The sequence below is a fragment of the Ictalurus punctatus genome, chromosome 4 (assembly GCF_001660625.3).
Source record: "Ictalurus punctatus breed USDA103 chromosome 4, Coco_2.0, whole genome shotgun sequence".
NCBI classification, from domain to species: Eukaryota; Metazoa; Chordata; class Actinopteri; order Siluriformes; family Ictaluridae; genus Ictalurus; species Ictalurus punctatus.
In genome coordinates, this window is record NC_071284.1 from 10,532,095 (window position 1) to 10,557,500 (window position 25,406).

The 25,406-nt window shown below is 38.0% G+C and overlaps 1 protein-coding gene across 3 annotated transcripts in view; it reads right to left on the reverse strand.

Moving 5' to 3' along the window:
• Positions 1 to 1,530: 1,530 nt before the first annotated feature.
• The window catches only part of bmal2 (basic helix-loop-helix ARNT like 2), a 33,305-nt gene continuing 9,429 nt past the window's right edge, over positions 1,531 to 25,406 (reverse strand). The window contains exons 2-17 of one of the 3 annotated variants that reach the window (XM_047152838.2): positions 19,690 to 19,816; positions 19,237 to 19,290; positions 19,118 to 19,159; positions 15,869 to 16,026; positions 15,700 to 15,779; positions 14,702 to 14,794; positions 14,436 to 14,553; positions 14,160 to 14,306; positions 11,290 to 11,530; positions 9,868 to 9,974; positions 9,342 to 9,492; positions 9,148 to 9,215; positions 6,637 to 6,751; positions 6,453 to 6,543; positions 6,218 to 6,317; positions 1,531 to 4,776 (exon numbers count right to left, since the gene is read on the reverse strand). In XM_047152838.2, the coding sequence (XP_047008794.1) occupies positions 4,625 to 4,776; positions 6,218 to 6,317; positions 6,453 to 6,543; positions 6,637 to 6,751; positions 9,148 to 9,215; positions 9,342 to 9,492; positions 9,868 to 9,974; positions 11,290 to 11,530; positions 14,160 to 14,306; positions 14,436 to 14,553; positions 14,702 to 14,794; positions 15,700 to 15,779; positions 15,869 to 16,026; positions 19,118 to 19,159; positions 19,237 to 19,290; positions 19,690 to 19,816 (1,844 nt within the window). In that variant the 3' untranslated portion in view covers positions 1,531 to 4,624. Of the gene's footprint in view, positions 4,777 to 6,217; positions 6,318 to 6,452; positions 6,544 to 6,636; positions 6,752 to 9,147; positions 9,216 to 9,341; positions 9,493 to 9,867; positions 9,975 to 11,289; positions 11,531 to 14,159; positions 14,307 to 14,435; positions 14,554 to 14,701; positions 14,795 to 15,699; positions 15,780 to 15,868; positions 16,027 to 19,117; positions 19,160 to 19,236; positions 19,291 to 19,373; positions 19,646 to 19,689; positions 19,817 to 25,406 lie in introns of those variants that run through there. The other 2 variants (XM_047152839.2, XM_047152840.2) reach the window with 2 other exon arrangements.

The following is a 25,406-nucleotide window of genomic DNA, read 5'->3' on the forward strand; positions in this document are numbered from 1 at the left end:
TGGGTGTTATGTAAATGACTCTTAACTAAACACCTTTCCACAACTGCATCAAGATGAATAAATATTAAAGAGTAAATGCACTGTTTATCCTGGTGACACATCACATGTACACTATGCTGTTCCCCTAATATAGATCTACTGTAGATTTATTTTTTGCAGTAATTTAGTAGAATTTCTGTTTCCTGAATACATTTGCAACATTTTCTAATGAGTTTAGTTGATTCTACTTCCCAAAATATAAACCAACTATTAGCCTAATTTAAACCACCGTGATCCTTACTAAGGATGATTGAACACTGTAGACGCATCTATGTTCATCCATGCTAATGAATGTGGTCTTTCTTTATCCTGTGAGCTCCATGTCTGACCGCATGAAATTAAAAACCTCCCGCTCACATGTCTTGATGCACCATATGGCCAAAAGTTTGTGCACATCTGACCAACACACCTACAGTATATGTGCTTTTTGAACATCACATTCTAGATGTACACCTACCTATACGTTCCAGACTTTTTGCCCATTTAGCCACAAAAGAATTATCGAGGTCTCTCTGATGTACCGTAACAGTAAATGTAACTATAATTGATAAAGTACAATGTGATGTTGGCAAATTCCCATGGTACAAGATGAATACATGTTTGTACATGCTGTTCTAGGAAAATAATTAATTTCACTACATTAACAGTAATTATGCTTCGGTTCAGACCACATCATATCACTCCACTGCTAATTATTTTCCTAGAACAGTACAGCCCATTGTGCTTCAAACCTTTATTTAAAAAGTCTTTTATGTCAGTCTTATTACTATTTCAGTGAATTTCAGTACAGTTGCAAAGATAAAAATGCATTCTTTCCAGCTACGCAATTAAGGCAAATGCATCCATCCATCCAGTTTCTGTACCACTTATCCTAGATAGGGTCCCAGGGGGAGTCTGGAGCCAATCCCAGAGAGCTCAGGGCACAAGGTAGGGGTGCCAGTCCATCATAGGGCACAATCACACACATTCACACACTATGGACAATTTGGAAATGCCAATCAGCCTACAACACACACGTCTTTGGACTGGGGGAGGAAACCCCTGAAGCACAGGGAGGTTAGAAAACTTGTGTAGGATTAAATTTTGTAAACAGATTTTCTGAAATGGTTTCACCGATCATTTTTTAATGATGAACCTTTTAGAAAAGAAACCTGTATTTCAGTGCACAGCTCCAGGGTCCCCGGTTCAATCATGAGCACAGGTTACTGTCCATGTGGAGTATTGCAGGTTCTCCTCATAACATCGTAGATTTCTTCTGGGTTCTGCCGTTTCCTTCGTAGGTCCAAAACCGTGCTTTTGATAGACTAGGCACCTATTGCTCTAGGTGCATGAATGTGTGTATGCATGGTGCCCTGCAAGGGGCTGGCATCCCATTCAGGATGTGTTGCTAGGATAGACCCTGGACCAAACAGGATAAAGCAGTTGCATTTAAAATGGGGTTGCAAATAAGAGTGAAACACATTTTTATAATAAATTCCATGTGAAAGATGATTCAAATGTAAATGAACCTAATATTTATTTAAGAGTCATTTTGTACAGGATAGCCTAGATAGAGACAGCTTCTCTGTCATGAACCAGGCCTGTTCACAGCAGCAGCCATGGCATCAAACACTCGTGTCTTATAAAACACAGGAAGATGAAGACAATGTTTTGAATGTGGTCTTGATGAAATCCTCTTCTTTTCTTTTTTGGAGGCTCGTACAGTGATGCATATCCCACGTCCAACCACATTCCCCTCACAAACAGTTCATGGAAGGAGGAACTGGAGAAACTACGAGTGTCCCCAGTCGAACAGTGAACTAATCACCACGCTCCAAGACATAAGCAAGGGAAAACATCAGAACGACAAATTTCTGGTCCATGACATAAGGCAAAAAATTACCTTTATCCAATACTAACAAAAATTCATTAAAAAAACAAACAAAACAACAACAAAAAACACCACCACACACACACAAACAAAATGAACAGTTACACAAAAAGGCCAGCATGCATGAATAACACTAGAAGATCAACAACATATATCTAGCATATTTCTATGCAGGCTATTTCAATATAACTGAAACTAGGACTGAAGTAGTAGAAGGTGTAATGGCTGTGGTTCTAAACTAAATACAGTACTCATTTGTTTTGCTTAGTGCCAGTGCATATAGCACATATTTACACTGAAGGACAATGACCCTATGCTAAGGGGTGAATGCATACAGTACATAGATACTAAGAAAAAACAGCAACTCAAAAGACAAATACATTTTTGCCGTTCATGTATGGCACATCTGTCACAGCTCACTGCTTGTTCGTGTGGGTCGAGAGAACAGCTGCGCTTAAGGCCCCAACTGGCCAAACCAAACCCTCACTGACCATCACAGTAAGTCTCCATATTCCACTAAATATCACAAGTTGTTCCTTGATGTTCATCAGTCCGTGTCTTAAAAAGTCAGGCATGGGGGGGGAAATGGACAATACAGTAGGAGAACCTACAGTGGCCATGTAACCTTACAGTGGAAGTGGAACAATACCTTAATAAGTACTAGTCTAGGTGGCCTATCTAAATGTTCAATATGAATGAGGATATTTTGTACAATCTGTTCAAAACAACTACTGATAAAACAGTAACAGGGAACGGCTTTAGTGTATTAATGATGCGCCGCAGTCAAGAACACTGCGGTATCCTGTCAGATTAAACAACTTTGGTATGTCAGTACACCGAACCAAACAAATGCGGTTAAATAAGGCCATTAGACTCTTACAATTTATATTATATATAATCTGAACAGCTGTTTTTTTTTTTTTTTTTTTAAATACGTCACCATCAATACCTGAAAAGAAGATTTTTCTAAATTGTTTCTATCAAACCAAACTTGACAGGCCTAACAGCCAACGAATTTGGCTACTTCAAATAATCAGCTTCTCACATATGGTATAGCTTAATCTGCTCAAGATTCACATTAAAGTGTCTAAAAATTCAGTGTGTCCAAAAGGGAGCAATGTTGGAAAGCTCGGAGGGTCAAGAAGAAACTGTGCATCTTGAGGTTTATAATGTGCTTTCATCCTACGAAGAGTTTTCTCTGCAATAAAAGATTCCTGGGAGTGATTTTCACAGCAAAAAGCAATGATTAGCAAATGTTTGACTGATAAAAGAAAATCTATACACCAACCTGGTGTGCCAGTGGAAACATGCAAATATGGAAAAATTGCACAAGATGGGTGAAAAAAAAAAATTAACTTCCCAGCCAGTTGCTCCCTGAGTATTCTGGATTCATCTGGATAATATTGGACAATGTTTTCAATGCTTTATGGTGACGTATAGCTTATCAGAGAATACTTCCTGAAAAAGGATGTTGTAATATCAAAGCATCACTGAGAACTGTGCAGATATGAATCATGGTCAAATGAAACACAAACTAAATCATTTCGAGACCAAAAATAGTTCAAGCCCCACGCCCCAATTCCTCAGAAGCCCTGAACCACGAGCTGTGGAAAAAAAATAAAACGTGAACTTGCCGTGTCATGATTCTAAACGAATATCTTATTATTTTGACTCTGACAGAAATTCCATAATTGTCAATGCAACCGATTTGATTAGTTGAGTTCAGGGAATTTCAGACAAGCGGAGTGATACAAACAGTGGAAATATTCTACTGTTGTGCTTATACTAAACATCAGGACTTGGAATGCCGCTCGCCAAATTAGCGGACCAGAACTAACTGTTGTATGATATTCATTAAATGAATTTAATTGATAGATTTTGGGGTGGGGTTGTGAAACATAAACAAGATGTTAATATGTTAAAATTATGATTCATTAAGTCAAAATAATGAGATGTGTCTAAATATTGACATGGCTCTTCAATATTTTTTTTTACAACTTGCATTTCAGGGCTTCTGTATGATTCAGATCTCTCAGAACATACTGTTTGACAAATGACCACAAGCCTGGGTTTAAAAGATCCCTTCTGGCCAAGAGAATAACTAATATCTCTCAGGTTTCATTACTTTAAGAATGTAGGTATTCTGTAAAATGTTTCTTTTTTTTCCCTTCCTAAAAACCAACAAGTTTAATGAATTAAAAGCAAACTATTTAGGAACATGTGTTATGGCTTGACAGAGACAGGCTTCTCTCAGCATTGGAAAACAGCTGATTATTGTCCTCACAGCTGAAGACCAATAAAAATCTGGTCATTGCTTAAGGTATGCTGGTTCTTTACATGCAGACTCTTCTGCTCTTCATTCTTCTGGAAGATATACACAGCGGACAACAGAAACAGGTTTGACCCAAGAGACACTGTCGGTGTCTCTTGCTGCTCTCTGGATATATTTCTCCTGCACTGAGGGATCAATGGAGGACTCATGCAGCAATATAAAAAAAAAAAAAACAAAAAAAAAAAAACAAACAAACAAGCTAACAGATTAAAAATAGTCAGGAGACATGATGTGGATGATCTTGGGCCCAGTGATACAAGGTTTGTTTAAAAAACAAAAAAAAACAAAACATCCACCAAGGAATAAAAATGTCTTTACAAAAAAAAGAAGAAGAAAAAAAAAAACCATCATAAAACTCAAGGAAAGACATTGGAGCTGTGAAGTTAGAGAGACCAGCGCATCTCATCAAAGTTCATGCCCTCTCCCAGGTTGGCGTCAGTTTCCAGCAGGCTCATTATGACTGCCATGTCGGCCTCATCACTGCTTAAACTTCCTAGACCTGGGACCCCTTCTAGATCCAACTGAGATGGTCCCTCTGCAGCAGGGAAAGAGGAAGACAATGATATTTCTGTTATGATGTTATTGGAGAGTGATTATACAATGGGTGACGTGAGTATTTACCCCTTGAACATTTCCACATTTTGTAGTCTTACAGGTATTTAATTGGGATTACACAAAATAGCCCATAATACTGAATAGGAAATCAATATAGTTTGCAAAATTATTTCCCAATAATAATAATAATAATAATAATAATAATAATAATAATAATAATAATAATAATAATAATAATAATAATAACAACAACAACAACAACAACAACAACAACAATAATAATAATAATAATAATAACAACAATAATAAACAACCCATTAAAAGTTCTATTGCCCAAGTCTTCACCCCCATTGCAGTGAAACCTCTAAATTAATTGACAAGAGACATGGTTTTGACAAGGGACATGGTTACAGAGGCAAATTTTTAGTGTGCTAATGAAAAATTACATCATTAGCACTTTGGCACTTTCTCTCAGTATTTATTGGTCGACTGCCTCCTAGTGGAGTAACAGACTAGCTGGGTTTCTTTCTTTTTTTCTTAAATCACTCACTTTCAGTAGCTATTTTATAGAGTGCTGCATAAATGAGTCCTAAAACCCGGAAAGGAGTTAGCATTTTTGCACTCCCTGTTCCAACATCCCGAAGTCTATGGGTTTTTTGAATGAGTTTTTGGTTAAACGTCCCAAAGTCTGTGGTTAACACAAGATATTATTTTACGTTTTATTCTACGATATAAAATACATCAGTAATACCCCACTCATGATTTTGTTATCTTAAAAAAGGACGGTTGCTAACGAGTGGCTAAACGGAACTACAGGGGTTGTCGGGGACATGAAACGTCATCACGCCGAACAGGGAAACTCATCTACTACAGCCTCGATGTGTTTATATTCACGCCCTTGTAAACTATTCCAACTCAATGTGTTTTTTAAACGTGTTTTTTTCCCCCCCTCCAAATTGTAGTGCTATAAAAATCCATAAAAGCTGTGTTAATTTGTGGATTATATTGATTTTTTAAAAAAACAAAACAAAACAAAAAAACCACACCCACACACATGTAAGAATCATAAGCTTTTCTTGGACACGGAGCTTATTTTCTGCAATAATCTAAACCAATGGGAAAAAATCCTATTAGCTTTATGTCGAGGGAACCAGGGTGATGCTAACCTCCGCGTTGGCCTACAAAAATACATCACCCCTGTAGCACTCTATGATGGTGGATCCAGAGCCTATCCGGGGAACACTGGTTGTGAGGCACGAATATTACTTACTGTAACACACCTGATTCAATTCATTAATAAATGATTAGATTCAGTCAGTGTGTTAGAGCAGCTCTATTCACCGATCGGTGCTAGACATCAACATTTTAAGATTGCATTCAGACAATTTGGCTCTGAACTGATAAAGTGGTGCAGCAGGTACCCATGACATTTTCACTTCCAGGATAGGGTCCACTATGCGAGTCATCCTCCGAGCCTGACTTGCTGGGCACATGCGATTCTGTCACTTCCCCATTTGGCACCTAGACAACATGCAAAAATATATTATATTATTATATATATTTAAAAATCAGTCAGCAAAAACCTATTTTGCGCATACAGACACATAAATTCACACCCACAAACTTTCATCCACACAAACTGTCAGAGTGACTCACATTGCTGCTGGCTTGGGCGAGAACCAGAGGAGATTTGTCCTGCAGCACACTGAAGGGGCTGGCATTGCCACTGGATGGGGAAGAGTTCATCCTGTGAAGGTTGTCAAGAATACATCCAATGTTTTAACACCTCCAATAACTTTCATTTCAAGAGACATTCAGGAATTTTCAGTACAAGTCTTACCTATTAAAATCCAGTAGCTCATTAGCTATTTGTGTTCCGATACTTCCAGCATAAATCATAGTGCCCGAAGCATTCGAGATGCCCGGGATGATGGGGAGGGATTTCTTTGCATCCTCTGATAAGGAAAATACAATACAAAAAGAATTTACTCTAAGATGACCAAAAACATAATAGGATTTGATCTTTTATTACTCTCTTAAGCAACAGAACACAGAAGGAAGTGTGTTATGATCTACTGCGATCAAATCACACCCATGATTTGGTGTCATTTTTGATCATACACAACCTCAAATTTTCAACTGCTTTTTACAATATCCGTGTTTAATATTGGCCATTTCTTCAGCGACAACATATTTGCTCCCCCAAAAGTGTCAGGTTGCTATGCATCAGTATTGTTACTTCGTGAATAAAATATATTTTTCCAAGCCTGTAAAGTAGCACCTAGTCTGTAAGGGTTTTAGCTGACTCATCGATGTAACAACTATGCTTGGTGGTGTGATTTTTAAAAAAAATTAACAATAAATAAATAAAAATATCCAATTGAGATTATATTCTTTGAACACTGCATCATTTTACTGAGAAATTAAATATATAAAAGTGTTGTTCCAACCTTCTGTGGAAAAAGTATTTTACAGTCCAATCTTTGCACTCGGCCGTCAGAGGGAAATTTCTCCAACACACAGATAAACTTGTATTGTGTATGTCCGCCATCTAGCGGCAAGAATTATTAAATGTATAAAAATAATACCACAGAAGTTTCCAGATCCTGGATCTAGACAGTCGCTACAACACACTAATTAAAGGTCATAAACATAATTCAGTGTTCACGGTTACAGTTCAGGCTACCGTTTCAATAACAAGAGGAACCACGATAATATAATGCATGTATAATAAAATATATGTCATGTTATATTTTCTAATGAATGTTTATTTTTGTAGTTGTTGAAGTGTTGTTAATTTTTCGAAACAGCTTATAGTATCGTGCTCATTGCTTCCATTAAGTAAGAATTATACAGATTTGGTAAACACCATTTTGTTTTTAGATATAACACCTAGAGCAACCTATGAGACTGTACAGTCAGAGCATGGGATATAATGATCAGATCTTGAAAGGCAACGACTCAAATCAAGGCAAGAATCATAAGCAGATTATTACTGATTTATAATTCATTATACTCATGCTCTTGCAAACAATTCCAACTTAAACTTTGTGCTGTTTTTTTTTTTTTTTTAATAAAAAATAAAAGAGTTCTCAGAAGCTAAGTGGTGGTGACGAAGTCATGAGACTGTGGTGTAGTTAATTTATAGCCTAACTTTAGCTTTTTGCTTCTGAAGATTGAATTTAGGCTTCAAAATTCATAAAAGTTGTGTTCATTTGTGAAGATTATCTTGATGAACAAAACGTGTATGAATCAAACTTTTGTTGGTCACAGAGCTTATTTTCTGCAATAATCTAAATAATTTTCCACAATAACCTAAATCCTATAGGATTTTTGTTCAGGGATCCAGGGTGATGCTAACTTCCACGTTGGCCTTCAAAAATACATCACCCCTGCAGGATTGACTACTTACAAATTAGCGTACAACACTTCAGAAAGCGTGCTGCGAGTAATAAAAATGTTTTTTTCCCCTCATTATTTATTTATTTACTTTATTTCAATATAATATATTGAAATAAATACATTTATATTTTATGTATATAAATATATATTTACATACATACACACACCCCAGTCCTGGGTATATACAATTCCTTGCGATTACATGTATTGTATGTGTATGATTGATTTCTGTATCTACACACTATTGTTATTTCTATGCATAAGAATTTCAATAAAATACATCCCTCTCTCATAATGTTGAGAAAGTCCGTCTGTACAGTGGGCAATTATTACATTTATGATGTCGAAGATGCCATTGTGCATGTAACACCAGTCCCAAGGCGTGAGATTTTCCTCGGGATAAAATTACCTCGTGAGAAAACAACTTTTGGTTACGTCAAGATCATGAGAAAATTAAGTTGAGATTACAAGAAAACAAAGAAAATAATAAAAAAAAAATTAATAATGCATGGCCGCTTAGGACTTCCTTACAAAACTACTTAAATTGGTGCAAGTGAAATAGTTTTGCATGCTTTTTCACAGTGATGTTTGTTGGCAAATGAGACATTTTGGCTGTACTCATGTTTGACGCACGTGGATTGAAGAGGGATTTTGGCTAAATGCATGTTGTGATGTCTGGGCCCAAAATCTGCGTAAAATATGTCGTAATTTTTAAAAATTGCAAGCTCTTCTGAATATTGCCGAGCTTGCGTGATTGCAATCGCGAAATCCTGACATTAGATTTCCTGTATCAACACAATCTATATAACCACGACTACCAAGGTTTATATTCTCCATGATTAGAAGCTAAAACAGGTCCTTGTATTTAGAGAATTATACAAATCAAACAATATCAGACTTTACAAAAATAAAAATCTAAAACTTAAAGAAAAGCAATGAAGGCCCTCACCTTCCAAAGCTTTGGAATCTATTGGCTGTTCTGACTTGTCCCCTGATCCACTGGAATTGCTCTTATCACTGTGTCAAAGTAACAACACAAGAGTAACAAAATGTTTCCCATTATGCACCTTCACCTGTATAAAAACTTTTGCTTGGTAATGTTGAAACATTCTCCACAAATAAAGAGGAGACAGATGTACTCACGACATGACCGTGTTTGTTGACACTATATATTCTACTTCTTTGGTCCAGGGATTTATAAAACTAAACCACTGACTTCGCAAGGTGACAAAAGAGCCATATTTTGTTTTGAACTTGTAGCAGTTTGTCTCAATCTTCTCTTTACTTCTCAAAACTAAAAAAAAATAAATATATATATATATATATATATAAAATAAATAAATGACATGATAATACTACTGAAATGATGTATGATAGTAATAATAGTAATGATAGCATTATGACAGTAATACTACTGAAACACTGACAGATAACATGTACCCACAGTTCTAAGCTCTGTGAATTCAGTTATGTGACAACAGGTTCAGAAGAAATTATAAACAGGAATTTCACTATAGCTAGACGCCAGCTAATCGGAGATTGTCATCTCATTTGTCATCTAATCAGAGATTGGTTTAGGTGTCACTTATTTTTTGACATGGTGTTTCTTATAGAAACAACAGAATACTTTTGCAACCCCCGTGTCTCCTCAGCACTGCACGGATATCACCTTTTCGGTGTCGGTCTGCTAAATGGAGCAAATCGTCTTGATGAAAGTATTCATAGCAGGATGTGCCTAGCAGCTCCTGTGGTAGATATCCAAGTACGGTGGTGGCTCTGCAAACATTGTAAACAAATAGGTGTCATTAACTGGGACAGTTTTGGCCATTAAGCCAATTTATATCTGCCTCTTCGTCAAAAAAAATTAAAATAAAATAATTCTACAGAAAATACAAACAACAATCCAAATTTCAGTACATTTACAGTGGCCACAAAAAGGCTACACACCCCTGTTGAGATGTAAAAAAAAAAAAAAAAAAAAAAGGCAGATCGATTTGAAAAACAAGTAGAAATGGGGCCTGGAGAAAAATGTTACAATAGCCTGGTTGCGCAAGTGTGCACACCTCTCACTAATACTTTCTTAAAGCACTTATTGCTTGCAATAGAGGACTCAGTCTTTTTGGCTGAGTCTACCAACCTCTTGATTTGGCAATTTTATTGAACTCTTCCTTGAAAAATGCTCCAGATCCATCAAATCGCAAGGGGATCTCCTGTGTACAGCCCTATTCCAGTCATTCCAGAGGTTCTTTTGATAGGATTTAGATCTGAGCTCTGACTGTGCCATTCATAAAATGCTGATCTTCTTCTCTTGAAGTCAATCCTTTGTTCCCTTGGATTTGCGTTTTTGCTCATCGTCATGCCGGAAGGTGAAATCTTGAGCTCTCTCACAGAAGCCTGCAGATTTTGTGCCAAAATAGATTTGGACCCCATCTATGTAGATAAAAGACTAGATCCCTAGTCCTAAATGAATAGAAGCAGCCCCATAGCACGATACTGCCACTACCATGCTTCCCCATGGGTATAGTGTTCTCTGGATGATACGCTTTCATGTTTGGCACAAAACATATCTTTTAGAATTAAGACCAAAACTTTCTCCATTGGTCTCAACACATTTTGCCAAATGGTTTGGGGTGATTTCGGTGGGCTTGTTTTGTTTTTGGGTTTTTTTTCATATGAAAGTCCTTGCACATTCCTGCAGTCCTTTCATAGTTGCTGTACGGTCTTTTGGCCATCTATTCACCCCATTTTCACCGCTTCCTGAGGATGGCCTTCATAATGTTCCATAGTACACCTTATGCATAAAAATTTTTTTGGTACCCCTCGCCTGATCCCATACATGCTTTGTAAACTCTTTGCAGACCATGACTTCAGCATTGCTTTTCCCCCCAAAATGTTTCTATTATTTGTATATAACAAAAAGGATGTAGATATGCGATGGAGATTCAGAATTAGGAGGAAAAGACTCACACGATTCACAAGAATTTGCCAGATTAGTCATCTCCTATGGTAACGTTTGCTGTCACACCATAATAGCTAACTTAAACCAAGATATTAGGACAAGAAATATCACAATATCCTTATAATTAGATACCGTTGATCTACAAATGTGAATTTGCCATCCATGGCACAGCGAGTGATGAACTCTGTGGGCTTGACCTTGACCTCTCCGTTGGCCTGGGGGATGGAATGAGGGTGCACACGGCCCACGGCTACAAGGCAGCTGAAGTGGGAGCTCTCCTTATCGGCCTCGGCCTCACCCTCTGCTCCGAGCTGACTGGTGGGCCAAGTGCGCATATAGCCGGTACAGTGCACCGTGCAGTAACGCTGTGATTCTGAAAAGGCACAGGGAAGCACAGAGAAAAACTTGGGACCAGGCTACCACAACTAATTACAACATTTTTTTCAATTCAACCATGGGCAGAGTTAATGAAGAGAGGGTATAGGTGCAGGGGATCTTGACTGGATTTGGCATTGGCCTCGAATGTCTCCCCTCCACGTCTCCTGGGACAGTAGCTTATGGAAGAGCTGGTGCATGTTTAATAGCAAAATTCCATGCAAAAACCACAGCATAGGCAACTTATTGTGAGCATTCGAAAAATTAGACATCAAGAAATAAATCAAGAAATATTTTTGTTCAATTATCATCATTTTTAGTTAATTATATATAGTAATCCACTGCAATATTAAAAATATAATTTTTTTGTTTCAGTCTTAACTAGCTACACTGAAAAAAGGGAATATGTGGTCAGTCAGATTTTAAGTGAATTATATTGCGTATATTGTGCATAGTTTACATAAAAATATCGTTTCTCATCAAAACTTTCACTGCTTATACTAACTTAATTTAAACAAAGTTCTATTTACTAGACTGAATTCTGTAGCGTGAGCATGATCAATTCACATAATTTTAATGCAATCTTTGCGAGGACGTTGGCACCGACAGGAATTATAACATTACATTGCGTTACATTAACGTGATTACATCAAATATGGTAGAATAATATCGCGGTAACATGGCTGTTTGATCCTCAGTTCCAGTGAAGGCATGGGGTTTGCATTTTCCTGTATTTATAGAAAATGATCAAATCACATTGAATGTATGAAAACAAACTGTGTTAATATAACTTAATTCAAAAGTGTACCTCAGTTCCACCTGATTGAATTAAGTAAGATCAATGAGCTTTATTTCAGTGTACACTAGCTTTTTGTATGCGCCCTGCTGTGATGTGGGGTGTTGTGTGCCTCGTTTTTTTGCATTAACGTACTGCGACAGCGCATTCAGCCATTTATAGATGAAGTCAGCTATGTCAAACCACACCCATGACTTTAACATAAATGCACTGTGACTTGTGTGTCTAGGGATGTGGTAATTTACTGGTATGACAGCATGCTGTGATAAGCAAAAGTGAAATAATTCTCAGTGGCAGTGTGTGAAAGCTGTATAGATAACATCACCAAAATATTACTCCAGGTACAGTATTGCTTTCATGTCATCCTTTTTGAATACTGTGAAGTTGTGAGTTTTTTTTTTTTTTTTTTTTTACACATTCCACCCTTATCTGTACTGCTACTAATTACCAAACTAACGCGTATAATAGCTCTGATTTAACAGGTACAAGGCCAGCTTAAAAACTTTTGTTGAGTAATGTTTGTTTGTTAATGATTGTTGGGGGGTTATTAAACCTTGCAAAATCACTGCAACAACACACAAAACTAGAGTTTTGAGTGGGACTTCTGAACAATACTGATACAATAACTGTACAGCAATTACCAGGGCGCAGACTTCAATCAAAGATGCATGAAGTGCAAACAGTGAGGAAATAGAAATACGTCTGCAACTGAAGGCAAAAAGGTACAGTCACATCTGCGCATGTGTGTGTGTGTGTGTGTGGTATCCACCCATTTTCCATGCCGCTTATCCTACACAGGGTCGCAGGTGAGCGTGGAGCCTATCCCAGGGAACCCGGGGTGTAAGATGGGGGATGGGGTGGCAACCCATGGCAGGGCACAAATGTGCATGCATTCTCACAGTACACACAATTTGGAAACGCCAAATCAGCCTACAGAGCATGTCTTTGGACTATGGGAAGGAAACTGTGTGCCAAGAGAAAAACCCTGAAGCACAGGGAAAACATGCAAACTCCACACACACAGGGTGGAGGCAGGATTCGAATCTCCAACCCCAGCAGACATTCTGACTTTTTTTTTTTTTTTTTGTACATTTAAATATAAAGGGGATTTTTAACCATAAAAAACAAATGATGGGGATGAGACAGACTTTTTATATTTTATGGTGGAATTATTTTTCTTCCTGCTTTCATATGTAGTGTCTCTACCCTGCCCATACTACGTCCTCATTACATGCTACTTGCATACATCTTAATTATTTAAATATCCACACAAGACCTGCATAGAAATCTTTGAATTTTGAAAACTTAAACCCATTACTAGTTAAACTAAGAGTAATCTGTCTGGAAGGCAAGTGACAGGATGGTGGTAAAGTCGTCTAAATATTTTTTAGTGTAAACTAATCAGTGTGAACAGCACAGGTGCTGTGTTTATACTTTTATCACACTGCTACATCTTGCTCTTGTATGAGTCCTTGGAAATAGTTGCCCAAATAATTATAATAATTTCTAGAATAATATCATTTTTGTGTGTGTGTGGGTGATATAACCTGTTGCAATTTTATGTCATTAGAAAAGACTACAATATTTATCAACTGATTCTTTTTAACAGGACACCTATCCAGATGTTCACTGGCTAGCTTACTTGTAATACATCCAAGTACCTCCACTTTGGAATTGGGGGACAGTTCGTAGATTGTTTATGGATATACCAGTGCTTTTGATGGCTTTGACCTTTGTTTTTTTGTTTATTGAGAGAAATATTGGCTGAACATTTTAAGAGGGCTGAGATGAATAACAGAATGTGCATGAGGCACTGGTTTGTGCTGCCTACCTTTCTTTTTTGATGAGCTGGCCTGGAAGTCTTTTTCTTCTTTAACAGCAACTTTGTTGCACTTCATTCGGCAAAAAAAAGAGCGGCGAGCTCCTGAATACAGACGGGTGGCTCCTACAGGGAGATCAGCTTGCACCTGGAGTCCCGCTACACGCACATACGCATGGGGGAAATTGCATACACTAATTTTACATTCAATAGGCACATTAAATGGTAGACTAGGAATTGTGTACAATCTCCTGAAAGAAGGACTACTAATCACTTTAAAGTGTTTACTTTTGGCGTCTATAAGGCGTTCCCGTGGGTAGAGCTCGGAGGCTGAGAGCTGCTCCTTTACTTTTCCTATGTCCTTTGGATGAACATAGTCAAACAAACTCTGGCCAATCAGCTCTGGCTAGGAAGCAAGTCAACAGTAAAAATGAGGCATAAATGTGAAATAAATGTCCACCAGTTCATAAACAGCACAAGGCCCTCTTTTCAGATCTGTTTACCAGCTGTTCACAACACAAAAGACTCTAATGATAAATAATAAATACGCTCACCCGAGTGTAGTTCAGAATCTTTGAAACAGACTCTGAAACAAAGACTATCTTCCCCCGGTCACATCCAACCACAAACAGGAATCCATCTGCAGCCTAGGCAACATGGAGATCATGAAGGTCAGTGGAATGAAAAACATACAAAGAACAGCTGGACTACAGAGGACATGCAGTACACTAAAACATCTATCTGTATAGTAAAGATGGCCAGAAACTAAGGGGGTGGGGGGTTCGGGAGCTCTTAAGCAGTTTTGTATTTTAGAGTTACAGGTACTACACATGGTATGTCTTTCTATAATTACAGGTTTTCAACCTTGAGGTCATGATCCCACATGGGTTCACCTGAGGTCGCAAGAGATTTTTACTAACTATTATTTAGTTCTACGTACACAGACTTGATTTAGCGAATGCTTTAAAATACATTTCTTCCCTCACCTTTTTCTTTACACTCACCAGCCAGCTCTCCCCTCTCCATCACACAACTACCAACCAGGCAGAATGAAGGCTGAAATGGCACGTGCTTCCTCCGAGACACGTTAAGCCAGCCAACCATATCTTTCCGGACTACTTCTCATGCTGCGTTGCAGGGCAGCATGACACTCTCGGAGGAAAGTGTCATCTACCCTCTTCCACATACATGAGCTCAGATGTCCATGATTGGGCTAGTGTCACTGTGATTGACAGGGGAGAAGAACTATGCCATCTCTCCCATCTATAGAGCATGGCCAATTCTGCTCCCTTGGCTCCAGGTCATGGATGGTTGTGGCATCATTGGGATTGCCCCGAACATGGGATAGTTGGCCCAAATATATATATATATATATATATATATATATATATATATATATATATATATATATATATATATATATATATATATATATATATATATATATGTGAGAACCTCTGCTCTAAACTGATTTTGACATTCAGTAATTGGAGTGCATTAAAACAGGTAGGCATCAAACTAGTCCCACTGCAAGACATAATCGCAGGATTACCCTGAGAACAAGGTGCTTGAGTTCATCATCAGGAAGGAATGAAGGCTTGTAGTTGGCTTCGGCAAAGGAGCTGGTTGTGCCTGGCAGAAAGAAAAAAAAAAGCCCGGAAATGATGCACTGTTGTTAGGTAAAGCATGAGGAGAATTGTAAATCTTAAGGAGAAATGTACCTTTGAGTGACTTGAGGTGTTGCACAGCCATGCGAAGCACAGTGAGTTTGTCGAGCTTGCGGGACATGGGGTTACACGTGGGAATCATGGCCGACAGCTCGTCGATCAGGTTATTCATCTTGTCCCGCCGCCTTTTTTCAATTTGGCTGTGAGGTTCCCTATGGATAGACAACTTGTTTATCAATGTCTTTTTGCATGTGATTCCGACATAATCAGACTGAATTCTCACATGATATTAAGCTCAAAGTCACAAGACTTTAAGTCACACTGATCAAAAAAGGTACAAATGTGCATGACACTAATTTAACTCACTGTAAATTTTGTTTCAAACAAATAAACTAATAAAATTATTAAGTTTTATAGATGTAAGGATTCTTAAACAATTACAAGTAAATAATTCCTAAAAGTGTGAAAAAGACGACCAAAAAAACCTTCTCCAAAATCAGTTTTAGGGTGTATGGGTTAAAAGTGCACAAAATGGCAAAATCGTGAAGGGGAAAAATAAATCCATTCCGGTTGATCCGAGTGCCCCACTGGCTCTCTGACTTTCTCTAAAAGCACTTCTCGCAGTGTAGCTATTGATCATTAGCAAGCGGAGTCTTCAGTCCTCCTGCTCTCTTTCTCCACTGCTTAAAAGCAACCATAATGTCCATTTCTCCTGGCCTTCAAAGATCATCATACGTTACTTCACTGTGTTGAGCAATCCTAGTCTGTAGGTATACATTGTCCTTATATGCTACTGAGTCTGGGACACTGCACCAAATAATGCAAAGAAATGACCTCTGTGGATAAACAGTAGTAATTGTAGCTGGGTAGTCAATAAAATGCAGGAGACAATAACTAATAGCTAAATCAGGACCTGTAATGAGTTTTCCCATCATCATTTTGCATCACACCATTTTTCACCTGATGGTTAGACATTGTCTGCCTGAAAATGCCACACCAATTCTTGTTCCTAATCTCACTCACACACACACACACACACACACACACACACACACACACACACACACACACACACACACACACACACACACACACACACACACACACACACACACACACACACACACACACACACACAGAGGTGCTGACTGGTTGACAGAAAATAATCCCAATGGAAAACACAAATGATTAAAAAATAAATAAATAGATAGATCTCTAAAAACACATTTTCCGTATCCATAATAGCCACCGATCACTCGAAATCACAATCACAAAGAAAATTCCACCCATCCATTTTCTAAACCACTTATCCTACAGCTTGACGGGGAACCTGGAGCCTATCCCAGGGAGCACGGGGCACAAGGCGGGGTACAGAGTGGACAGGGTAGAAAATTTTATATCTCTAATATAGAGAAATTCACATGCAACAGCTTAGTTTGAACAAACATTCAAGTCATAAAAAAAGTAAACAAAAAAAAAGTAAAAAAACAACAACAATAATAAAAATAAATAAAAAAAACCCCACACAACAAGCCTGCAGTTTAGAATCAGACAATGGGATAACCTTGTTCTGCACCATGGTTCAGATATGCTGTGCCTTTCAGACTTAATGTGCAGCCGTAATATCTGCCAGAAAAACCTTCCTGGACTGTTAACACCAAACAAGATGACTCCATGGACTCATCAATTAATGTTATGAGAATAAATAACACTATTATTTTTATTTTTTCCCTTTATGCTAAGGCTGAACTGCCACCTATGAATTTACGACGGCGCTCACACGGGTACTGTTTTATTTGTAAATCAATATGTGACTTTCTACCTATTTACTTGTCATCCATCATATCTGTAAAAAAACAAACAGTACAATCTTTGCTCAAAAGGACATTACTCAACTTTTTGTTATGGTACTTGTAAAGAGCTTTGAGTAAATAACTTTGGAAGTTGCTACTGCGATATTTGATTATATATTACTAGGTATTATAGTCCATTTCTGTTTGCTTTATTTATTTATTTTCCCCTTATCTCTGGGGAGAGGGGGGATTTTTCTTTTTTCTTAATGTGTTAACTCTTGCGCCCTTAATAGTTTTTGCTGGTCAGTTCACTCTTGTAAAAGAGATTTTCTCTCAATGAGTTTTTATCCTGGCTAAATAAAAAGGTTACTAACTAACATTTATCTATTAACACACCCAATAAAATGGAGTTTGAAATGCATAAAGTACAGAGAAATATGAAACGCACTGTTAGCCACTATCTAGCTAGTTGTATGTTAGGTAAAAAGAAACAAAATCAACAGAAAAAGCTTTTTTTGCTGAGGCAGCAGGAGCATGGGTCAAGCATCGGCTGAGAAAGAGAGAGAGAGAGGTGGGGGGAAAAAAAGAAGCAGGAAGCGCTGTCAAAAGGCGCGTGTCTCCCGAGTTCTCCTTTCCAGACACCGGCTTCTACAATTTCATTACTCTCACAAAATATAACCACGTTTTAAATTAATAAAAGTATAGAAAAAGATACCAAACAAGTAGAACTTGATGCCAATAGCAAAGTCTAGTCTTTCTTACCAATTGGTATGCCAGAAATACCCTTAAAATATACTTTTTTGTGACCTTTAGCCTGTTTCAATCAATTCCAAAACCCAATCAGTTCATCTCCTGGTTACAATGATAATTCCGTTAAAATCCTACAACCCTTCAGGCACTCTTTCTTGCGACACATCAACGAGAAACTCGAATAGACAGGCAACCTAAAAACATAACACCTCCACCGCTTAGGGAAAAATCTTACACACTGTATATTTAAATGCACCGATGCTTCAAAGGAACACATGCTGTATGACATAATGTATCGGGAAAGATCTTGGTTGTTAAATATGTCCTGAAGAGACGGCTGTATTTACACCTTAATATCAACTGACAGGAGTCTCTAAGAACTCAGTAAGAAATTTCTGTCATCACCATTTGCCCGTTTCAACCTTCAGTTTCACCTGATCCCAGAAACGCTGTACTGTCTGATCACAATACATCCCAATATATCAGTCACATGACTGTAACTTGTTGGAAAGTACAATGTGTGTGAAGGTGGATGGTGTACGTAATAGACTTGTACTCATTCTTAGGCATTAAAGGAAAAAGAGGTTAGATGACATTCAATTTAGAAAATAAATAGCTCAAACTTTAATACTGCATGTTTGCAAATTTGGAGACTACAAGGTTTAGTATATATAATGTTATATATACACACACAATATATAATGTTGGCAAAATAATTTTATTTATTTATTTTTTTTAAATGACAGAATTGATTGAGTACCTGAAACACTTCATTTTCACATGTGGATCATCCCCTTCGGACCTAAAAAACAAATAAAATTGAAGATTGTTTACAAAAAATGGCAAAGCATTTAGAATGTCATCAGAGAGAGTGAGTACCTTTCCTGCTCCTCCTCCATGTCTTCATCCAGCACTGATGCTGATTTAGTTTCCCTGGAAACAAAGTGGCTCGGTGATTAACACAAACTAAACAAACAGTTAGACTTCAGTCATTATTTAATAGAAAACAGACACACCTGTCATTCAGAAAAATCCGGATGGAGGAAAATCCAAACGAGAGACTTTTACTTAAATGGAAATTGCAGTACCATGACAAACATAAAACGGCATTCCGATTTAGGATTTAGTGAATGTTATTGCTAATACACCAATCTCATCTTTACACATGGACAAATATTAGCAACACACTCTCTCTCTCACACACTCACACACTCTCACACACTCTCACACACTCTCACACACTCTCACACACTCTCACACACTCTCACACACTCTCACACACTCTCACACACTCTCACACACTCTCACACACTCTCACACACTCTCACACACTTGTCAGTGCTGCCCTTGCGTTTCCTGGGTAGCTCCATGCCAGATGCCATTCCAGCAGCTGAGGTGGGGGTCACCTGACTGGAAACAGAGACAGAGCGACTCTGGAGACCCTCCTCCATCGCATCGCCTGAAACACACACAAGCATACAAAAAACAAACCAAAAAAGCCTTTACGTTTTTGTCGGACTTCAGCTCCAATATAGAATGAAGGCTGATTAAAGTATTTGAGTCTGAAACCCATTTAATCTGAAATATTATGGAATACAGAAGATGCAGTGAAGGATCATAAAACTTACTCATACATATTTTAAATAACTGAACACTCCTGGCAACATTATCATCAACAACAAATCCACTGATTATTCATTTACTGTCACTGTATTTACAGTATTGACCGAGTACTGTTTGCCACTTTTTTTTGGCAGATCAGAGCATGTTGACCACAAGGAGATTTTTTTAGTTTGACCGAGACCCCATTTACGACATACAAACACAAGGCTTAACAAAAAACCCCCAAAAAAAACACCCCCTGATGATTTGGTCAGATCTTTTTTTTAAAAAAATAAACGTTCATGTGTACACAGGCCGGATTAAGAATTCAAAGGCCCCTGTGCACAATGTCTTGTAGGCCCATGACTATATTTATCAAGATTATTAAATGGATGCCACCTTACTGGAAAAATAAAGCCACCCCTACACCTAATCGATAAACACTATTATTATTAAACAATCGTTAGGCACTTTATTTCCACTTTTCAAATATTTACTATTAAAAGGAGGACTCGAACATCAGGTCGGACGAATCAAAAGCTACTTTTAAGAGCCACACTTCGTACGGCCTACGCCACTGTGGACGTTAATTGGCACACATATTTTTTTAATTTTGTGTGGCCCAACCAGACATTGCACTCCGTTTTCAGCAATGTAAGAAAAAAAGAAAAGAAAAGAAGAAAAAAAAAAAGGAAAAAAACAAAACAAAAACAAAAACAAAAAACCTCCCTCTCTTCCCTTCACTTGGGCCCCAAGTGTGCGTGGGCCCGTGCCCATAATGCCCCTTGGATAATCCAGCCTAGTGGACACTCACTAGCCACTTTAATTCACCTGTACATTCATGCTATAAGAATCAGTCAATCATGCCGTGCCAGTGCAGTGCATAAAATTATGCAGATACAGGTCAAGAGATTCAGATAAATGTTCACATCAACCATGAGAATGGTGAAAAAAAATTAAAAAAATAAATTCATCTCAGTCAATGTGGCATGGCTGTTTGCACACAACAGTCTATAGCGAGTTTACATAGCGTGGTGTGTGAAAAGCAAAAAATATCCAGTCGGGGCAGTTGTATGGATGGAAACGCCTTGTTGATGGGAGTAGTCTGAGGAGAACGGTCAGACTGGTTTGAGCTGATAAGAAGTCTACGGTAAATCAAATAAAAACACCCTTTACAACCATAGTGAGCAGAAAAGCACCCAAAAAAAAAAAAAATTTCAGAAAAGCAATGCACAACATCCCACACTTTGAGGCAGAAGGGCTACAAGAGCAGACGACCACATTGACTTCCAATCCTGTCACCCAAGAGCAGGAAACTGAGACTGCAGTTGACACAGGCTCACTAAAACTGTACAGCTGAAGAATGGAAAAATATTGCCTGATCGTCACCTATACTGCTGTGTGTGAAAAGCTGTTCCTAATAAAGTGGTCAGCGGGCATATTTCATCTGTATTGACAATACTGTAAATATCAAAATACCTTTAACGGGCGTTAATATAATGAAGTCATCGTGTTCATGAGATTTCACGCAGTGTTTGGCCACTTTGATGTTTTTGTTTATTGACACTTAATTGCACATTTTCTAAAAAAATAAATAAATAAATAAATAAAAATCACTACGCTGGAATATTATTCCTATTTTTTATTTTATTATAATTTTTTTTAACCAAAGGCGTACACGAACATGACGTGACATGGGTGCCGACACTGTATATGAAACACGGGGCTTTTGGAGCGCAGTCTTCGTTGAAAATTTCAAAATTGTTAGATGTCTGAAAGGGCTTTTCTCCCAGGCTTGGATCGTTGGATCTTGGTGGTTAGTGTTGTTGTCATACACTGACTCAAATTTCAGAAAATCAATTCTAGACTTCCAGAAATCCGCTCACGAAACTGCCCACACTCTGAAAACTGCCTGGAAAATGTTTCAACATGTCAGCAGTTAATCTCAAATGGGGACTGTTTGGTTTATCCATCTGGCATCAGTGCCCTCTTCAAAGTGCATGTCAAACTCTGAACGACTCGGCTGAAATCAGGCCTGATTCTGAAGAGTAGACATGTACGACGTCGACGACATATACGGTTCTGTGCAAAAGCCTACGCACCCTATGTTTCCTTTTCAATACAAATTGTGTTACAGATATTTAATTTATTTTTAATTAATGTTTAATTTCATTTACATGCAAAAGAAGAAGAAAGTGCGACAGTCAAAGTCTTTAAAAAGTAGATATCGTTACACCAAATATTGATTTTGTTTAGTTTATTACTCTTTAATGATACTTCTAGTATATTTTTTGAAGAAAGGCTTCATTTACATTTTTGAACGCATCTTTGATTTACAGCATTTCTTTGCAAGACTTCTGCTCAGTACTGTATAAACCGTGAAATGATGAACGGAACATAGGAGACATAAGAGTTTCCCAGCAGTCTGAAAATGTAAGTGTGGTGTCCTTCACATGGTTCCATTTTGTACTGAAGCCTAAAGGCTTTTCTGAACCGAGATGTTTCTCTTTTGCATTTATCTCTAGTAGAAGTAACATTATAGAATTTTGCAGTCTGGTTACCAGCAGAAGTGAAGAAAGCAACTGTTCAGAAGTCCCAACTATCAGGTAAGCATTTGAAGGGTTTAAGGCTCTGGGTTACTGATCGGGGTTCAAGCCCCAGCACTGCCAGGCTCTGGGTTTCAAACTATGCCACAGTCATTCATAGCCAGAAGTCCAAGAGAGCAAAAATTGATGGACACTAAGCAATCATGGGTGTCTGTGAGCTCCTAAATGCAAAAGAGGGCAATTAGCACTTTTTTCTGACTATTCAGCTGCCCAGCATCATAGCATGAAAAGCAGCTTGAAAAGATGCAATGGTTGGCTTCATGCGTCTTGGAGGAAGCTCATGTTAGACTTCACCCTCCCTGGATGGTCGCTGTCTGTTGTATGACACGGGAGAGTGAGATAATTAGGTGGGATTTGGCAGATGACCACATTTAGAACAGCAATTCAAAAAACAAACAAACAAAAAAAGTAAAATAAAGAAAAAAAGAAGGGGAAAGAAAAAAAAGAAAAGAAAAAAAAAAAGAGGCTTTTCCATAATTTTTGGCTGTTTTCCAGAATTCACTCATAGCATCAACTGTTGGGTTTTCCCAGACTGCCCCCCCAACACACACATCCATGATTTCCAGCAGGGAAGTGTCTTCTGGAGTCTACACGACTGACTGCTTTCCTGTTGTTGAACTCACAGAATACGCAGTGGACCCACGATTCAGCAATACCTTGCAAGCCAGCAGCTCTCTTGGCATTGACATATTTCTCTCACCTGTACTGCCATCATTAGCAGTCAGACAAAACTAAACCTGCCTAGTCTTGTTCTAACGTACCGATTTGCTGTTGATTTGAAGCAGCTACAAGACCACACGCTGGAAATAGCAGTTTCTCTTACAGGCCAGAGAAATAAATCGACCAACCATGATCTACATGTTGCATTAATCTGTTCACACTTGCGCCTTTAAAACACACTAAGATTTGTTATGCATTCGTGTATATACGAATATTCATGTTCTGAAGAAATATTAACTCCATTTAAGAGTAAAAAACATTTCCAGCATAAAGAATCATCTGGAGCAAACTAAAATAGCAAAGTGTCCCTGTGTCTATTTTTGCTATTGGAAGGATGCCATGGTGGAAATTGTCTTGGAACAGAGAGTGAGACTGATTTCACCACCAGTATTCAGGCACAAAAAGAAAAATCCAGAGGTCCTTAAAAACAGAAACATACACTGTATCGGCACGTCCAAATAAGAATGCACAATAATCCTATTACTATCAGCAAATAATTGTGATTACTTTCCATTGCTATTATTTACACTTGTTAACTGAATGAATGAATGAATGAATAAATAAATAAATAAATAAATATTTGTGTCATGGAAGGGTTAACGTTTAAGGATTAGACCTACTCAAGACTACTTAGCCAAAATCTTCCATTGTATTGCTACACAAATTAACATGTAAACCAAGTGGCTCTACTCGCATTTTCTCCACAGAGACATATATGACATATCAAAATCAGTGCGGATTTTTGCATCTTTACTTAAAACCTAGCACGGCACACGGACCCTAAAAGGCCATGATTTAGCAACGTGATACAAGACTGTCAGTTCATAAACACCTACACCAGTATACATTTAGGGAGGCTTTGTCTCCCTTCAGTCTCCTATTCAGGAGGTGAAATGCATGCTCAACTGGGTTAAGGTCTGGTGATTGACCTGGTCAGTCTAAAACCTTCCAGTGTGTCCCTGCTTATAAAGTCTTATATGACTGTCTATTTCACACACAACAAACTTGAATGGAAAAAATGAACATTTTATGAGCATGTCTCTTCAAGGGGTCAGTGTGGACAGTATGGCTAAAGTCATATAACACACCATTCACAATATGCTTTATGGGAATTCAGCATTTTCCTTTTATAAAACCAACAACCACATTCATAAATCAAGGAGTTTTACTTTTTGTGTGTGTTGGGGGGGGGGGGGGGGGGGGGGGGGTTTCAACCTTTTTTTTGCTAAGCCTATCCTCCTTTTTCCTGCACCCCATGATGCTTTGCACGAATTATGGGAATCACTTCAGTTAAGACATAAACAAACCTTTCGGTGTGGTGTCACTAGTCATTCATTTGTATAAAGGACTTATAAAGCTTATAAAGGACATCAGCATAGCAGTCCCTTCTTTAATAGAGAAACGCGAGGACGATTTAAAAATGGATCGTTTACAGCAGCATATTTCGCTTTTTTGTTGAGTCAGTTGCTTGTGACGGTAAGGCAATGAGCAGTTTGAACAGTAAAAGTCGTGAGCGTTTTACGAAAGGACGTTGGAAATGATTCTGTGTACTTAAAAGCTGGCGCAGAGCCAAGTCAAAGCCTGAGAGTGTCACATTATAAAGCTTGGGTTTTACTGTCAATGTCAGGTGTCATACAGCATTGGGATGCTCATGTATTGCAGGTCCAGGACGCTCTTGTATTCATGCAGCTGCAATCGTATGAAAGGTCATTATGACGATTATTATTTATTATTAATAATATTTATTACTAGTATTAGTATTAGGCTAGTAGTAGTAGTAGCAGCAGCATTATCTGAGCTCTACTAGTGTTTTATAGCTATAGCCCTAGGGAGCTAAAATAAAGAGTTAGAAAGAAGATGTTGTTTCTTCTATAAAAGCTAGAGAAGAATAGACAGGCAAGACTGTTCACTCGCTCACAGGAACAGTCTGCCTTAACTTTAGGTCTATGTATGTAGCATTTTTCTTTAAGCCAGAAATTAAGTTTTGCCTGGTTTTAAGTGCAGCCTAAAATGAACAGCACCCGCTGTTCCGGAGCTTCATAATGACATCCTGAAATGATATTCCTGCTTGAAGCAACAAACAGTATTAGTTTAAAACGACACACAAACCACGACATAAAC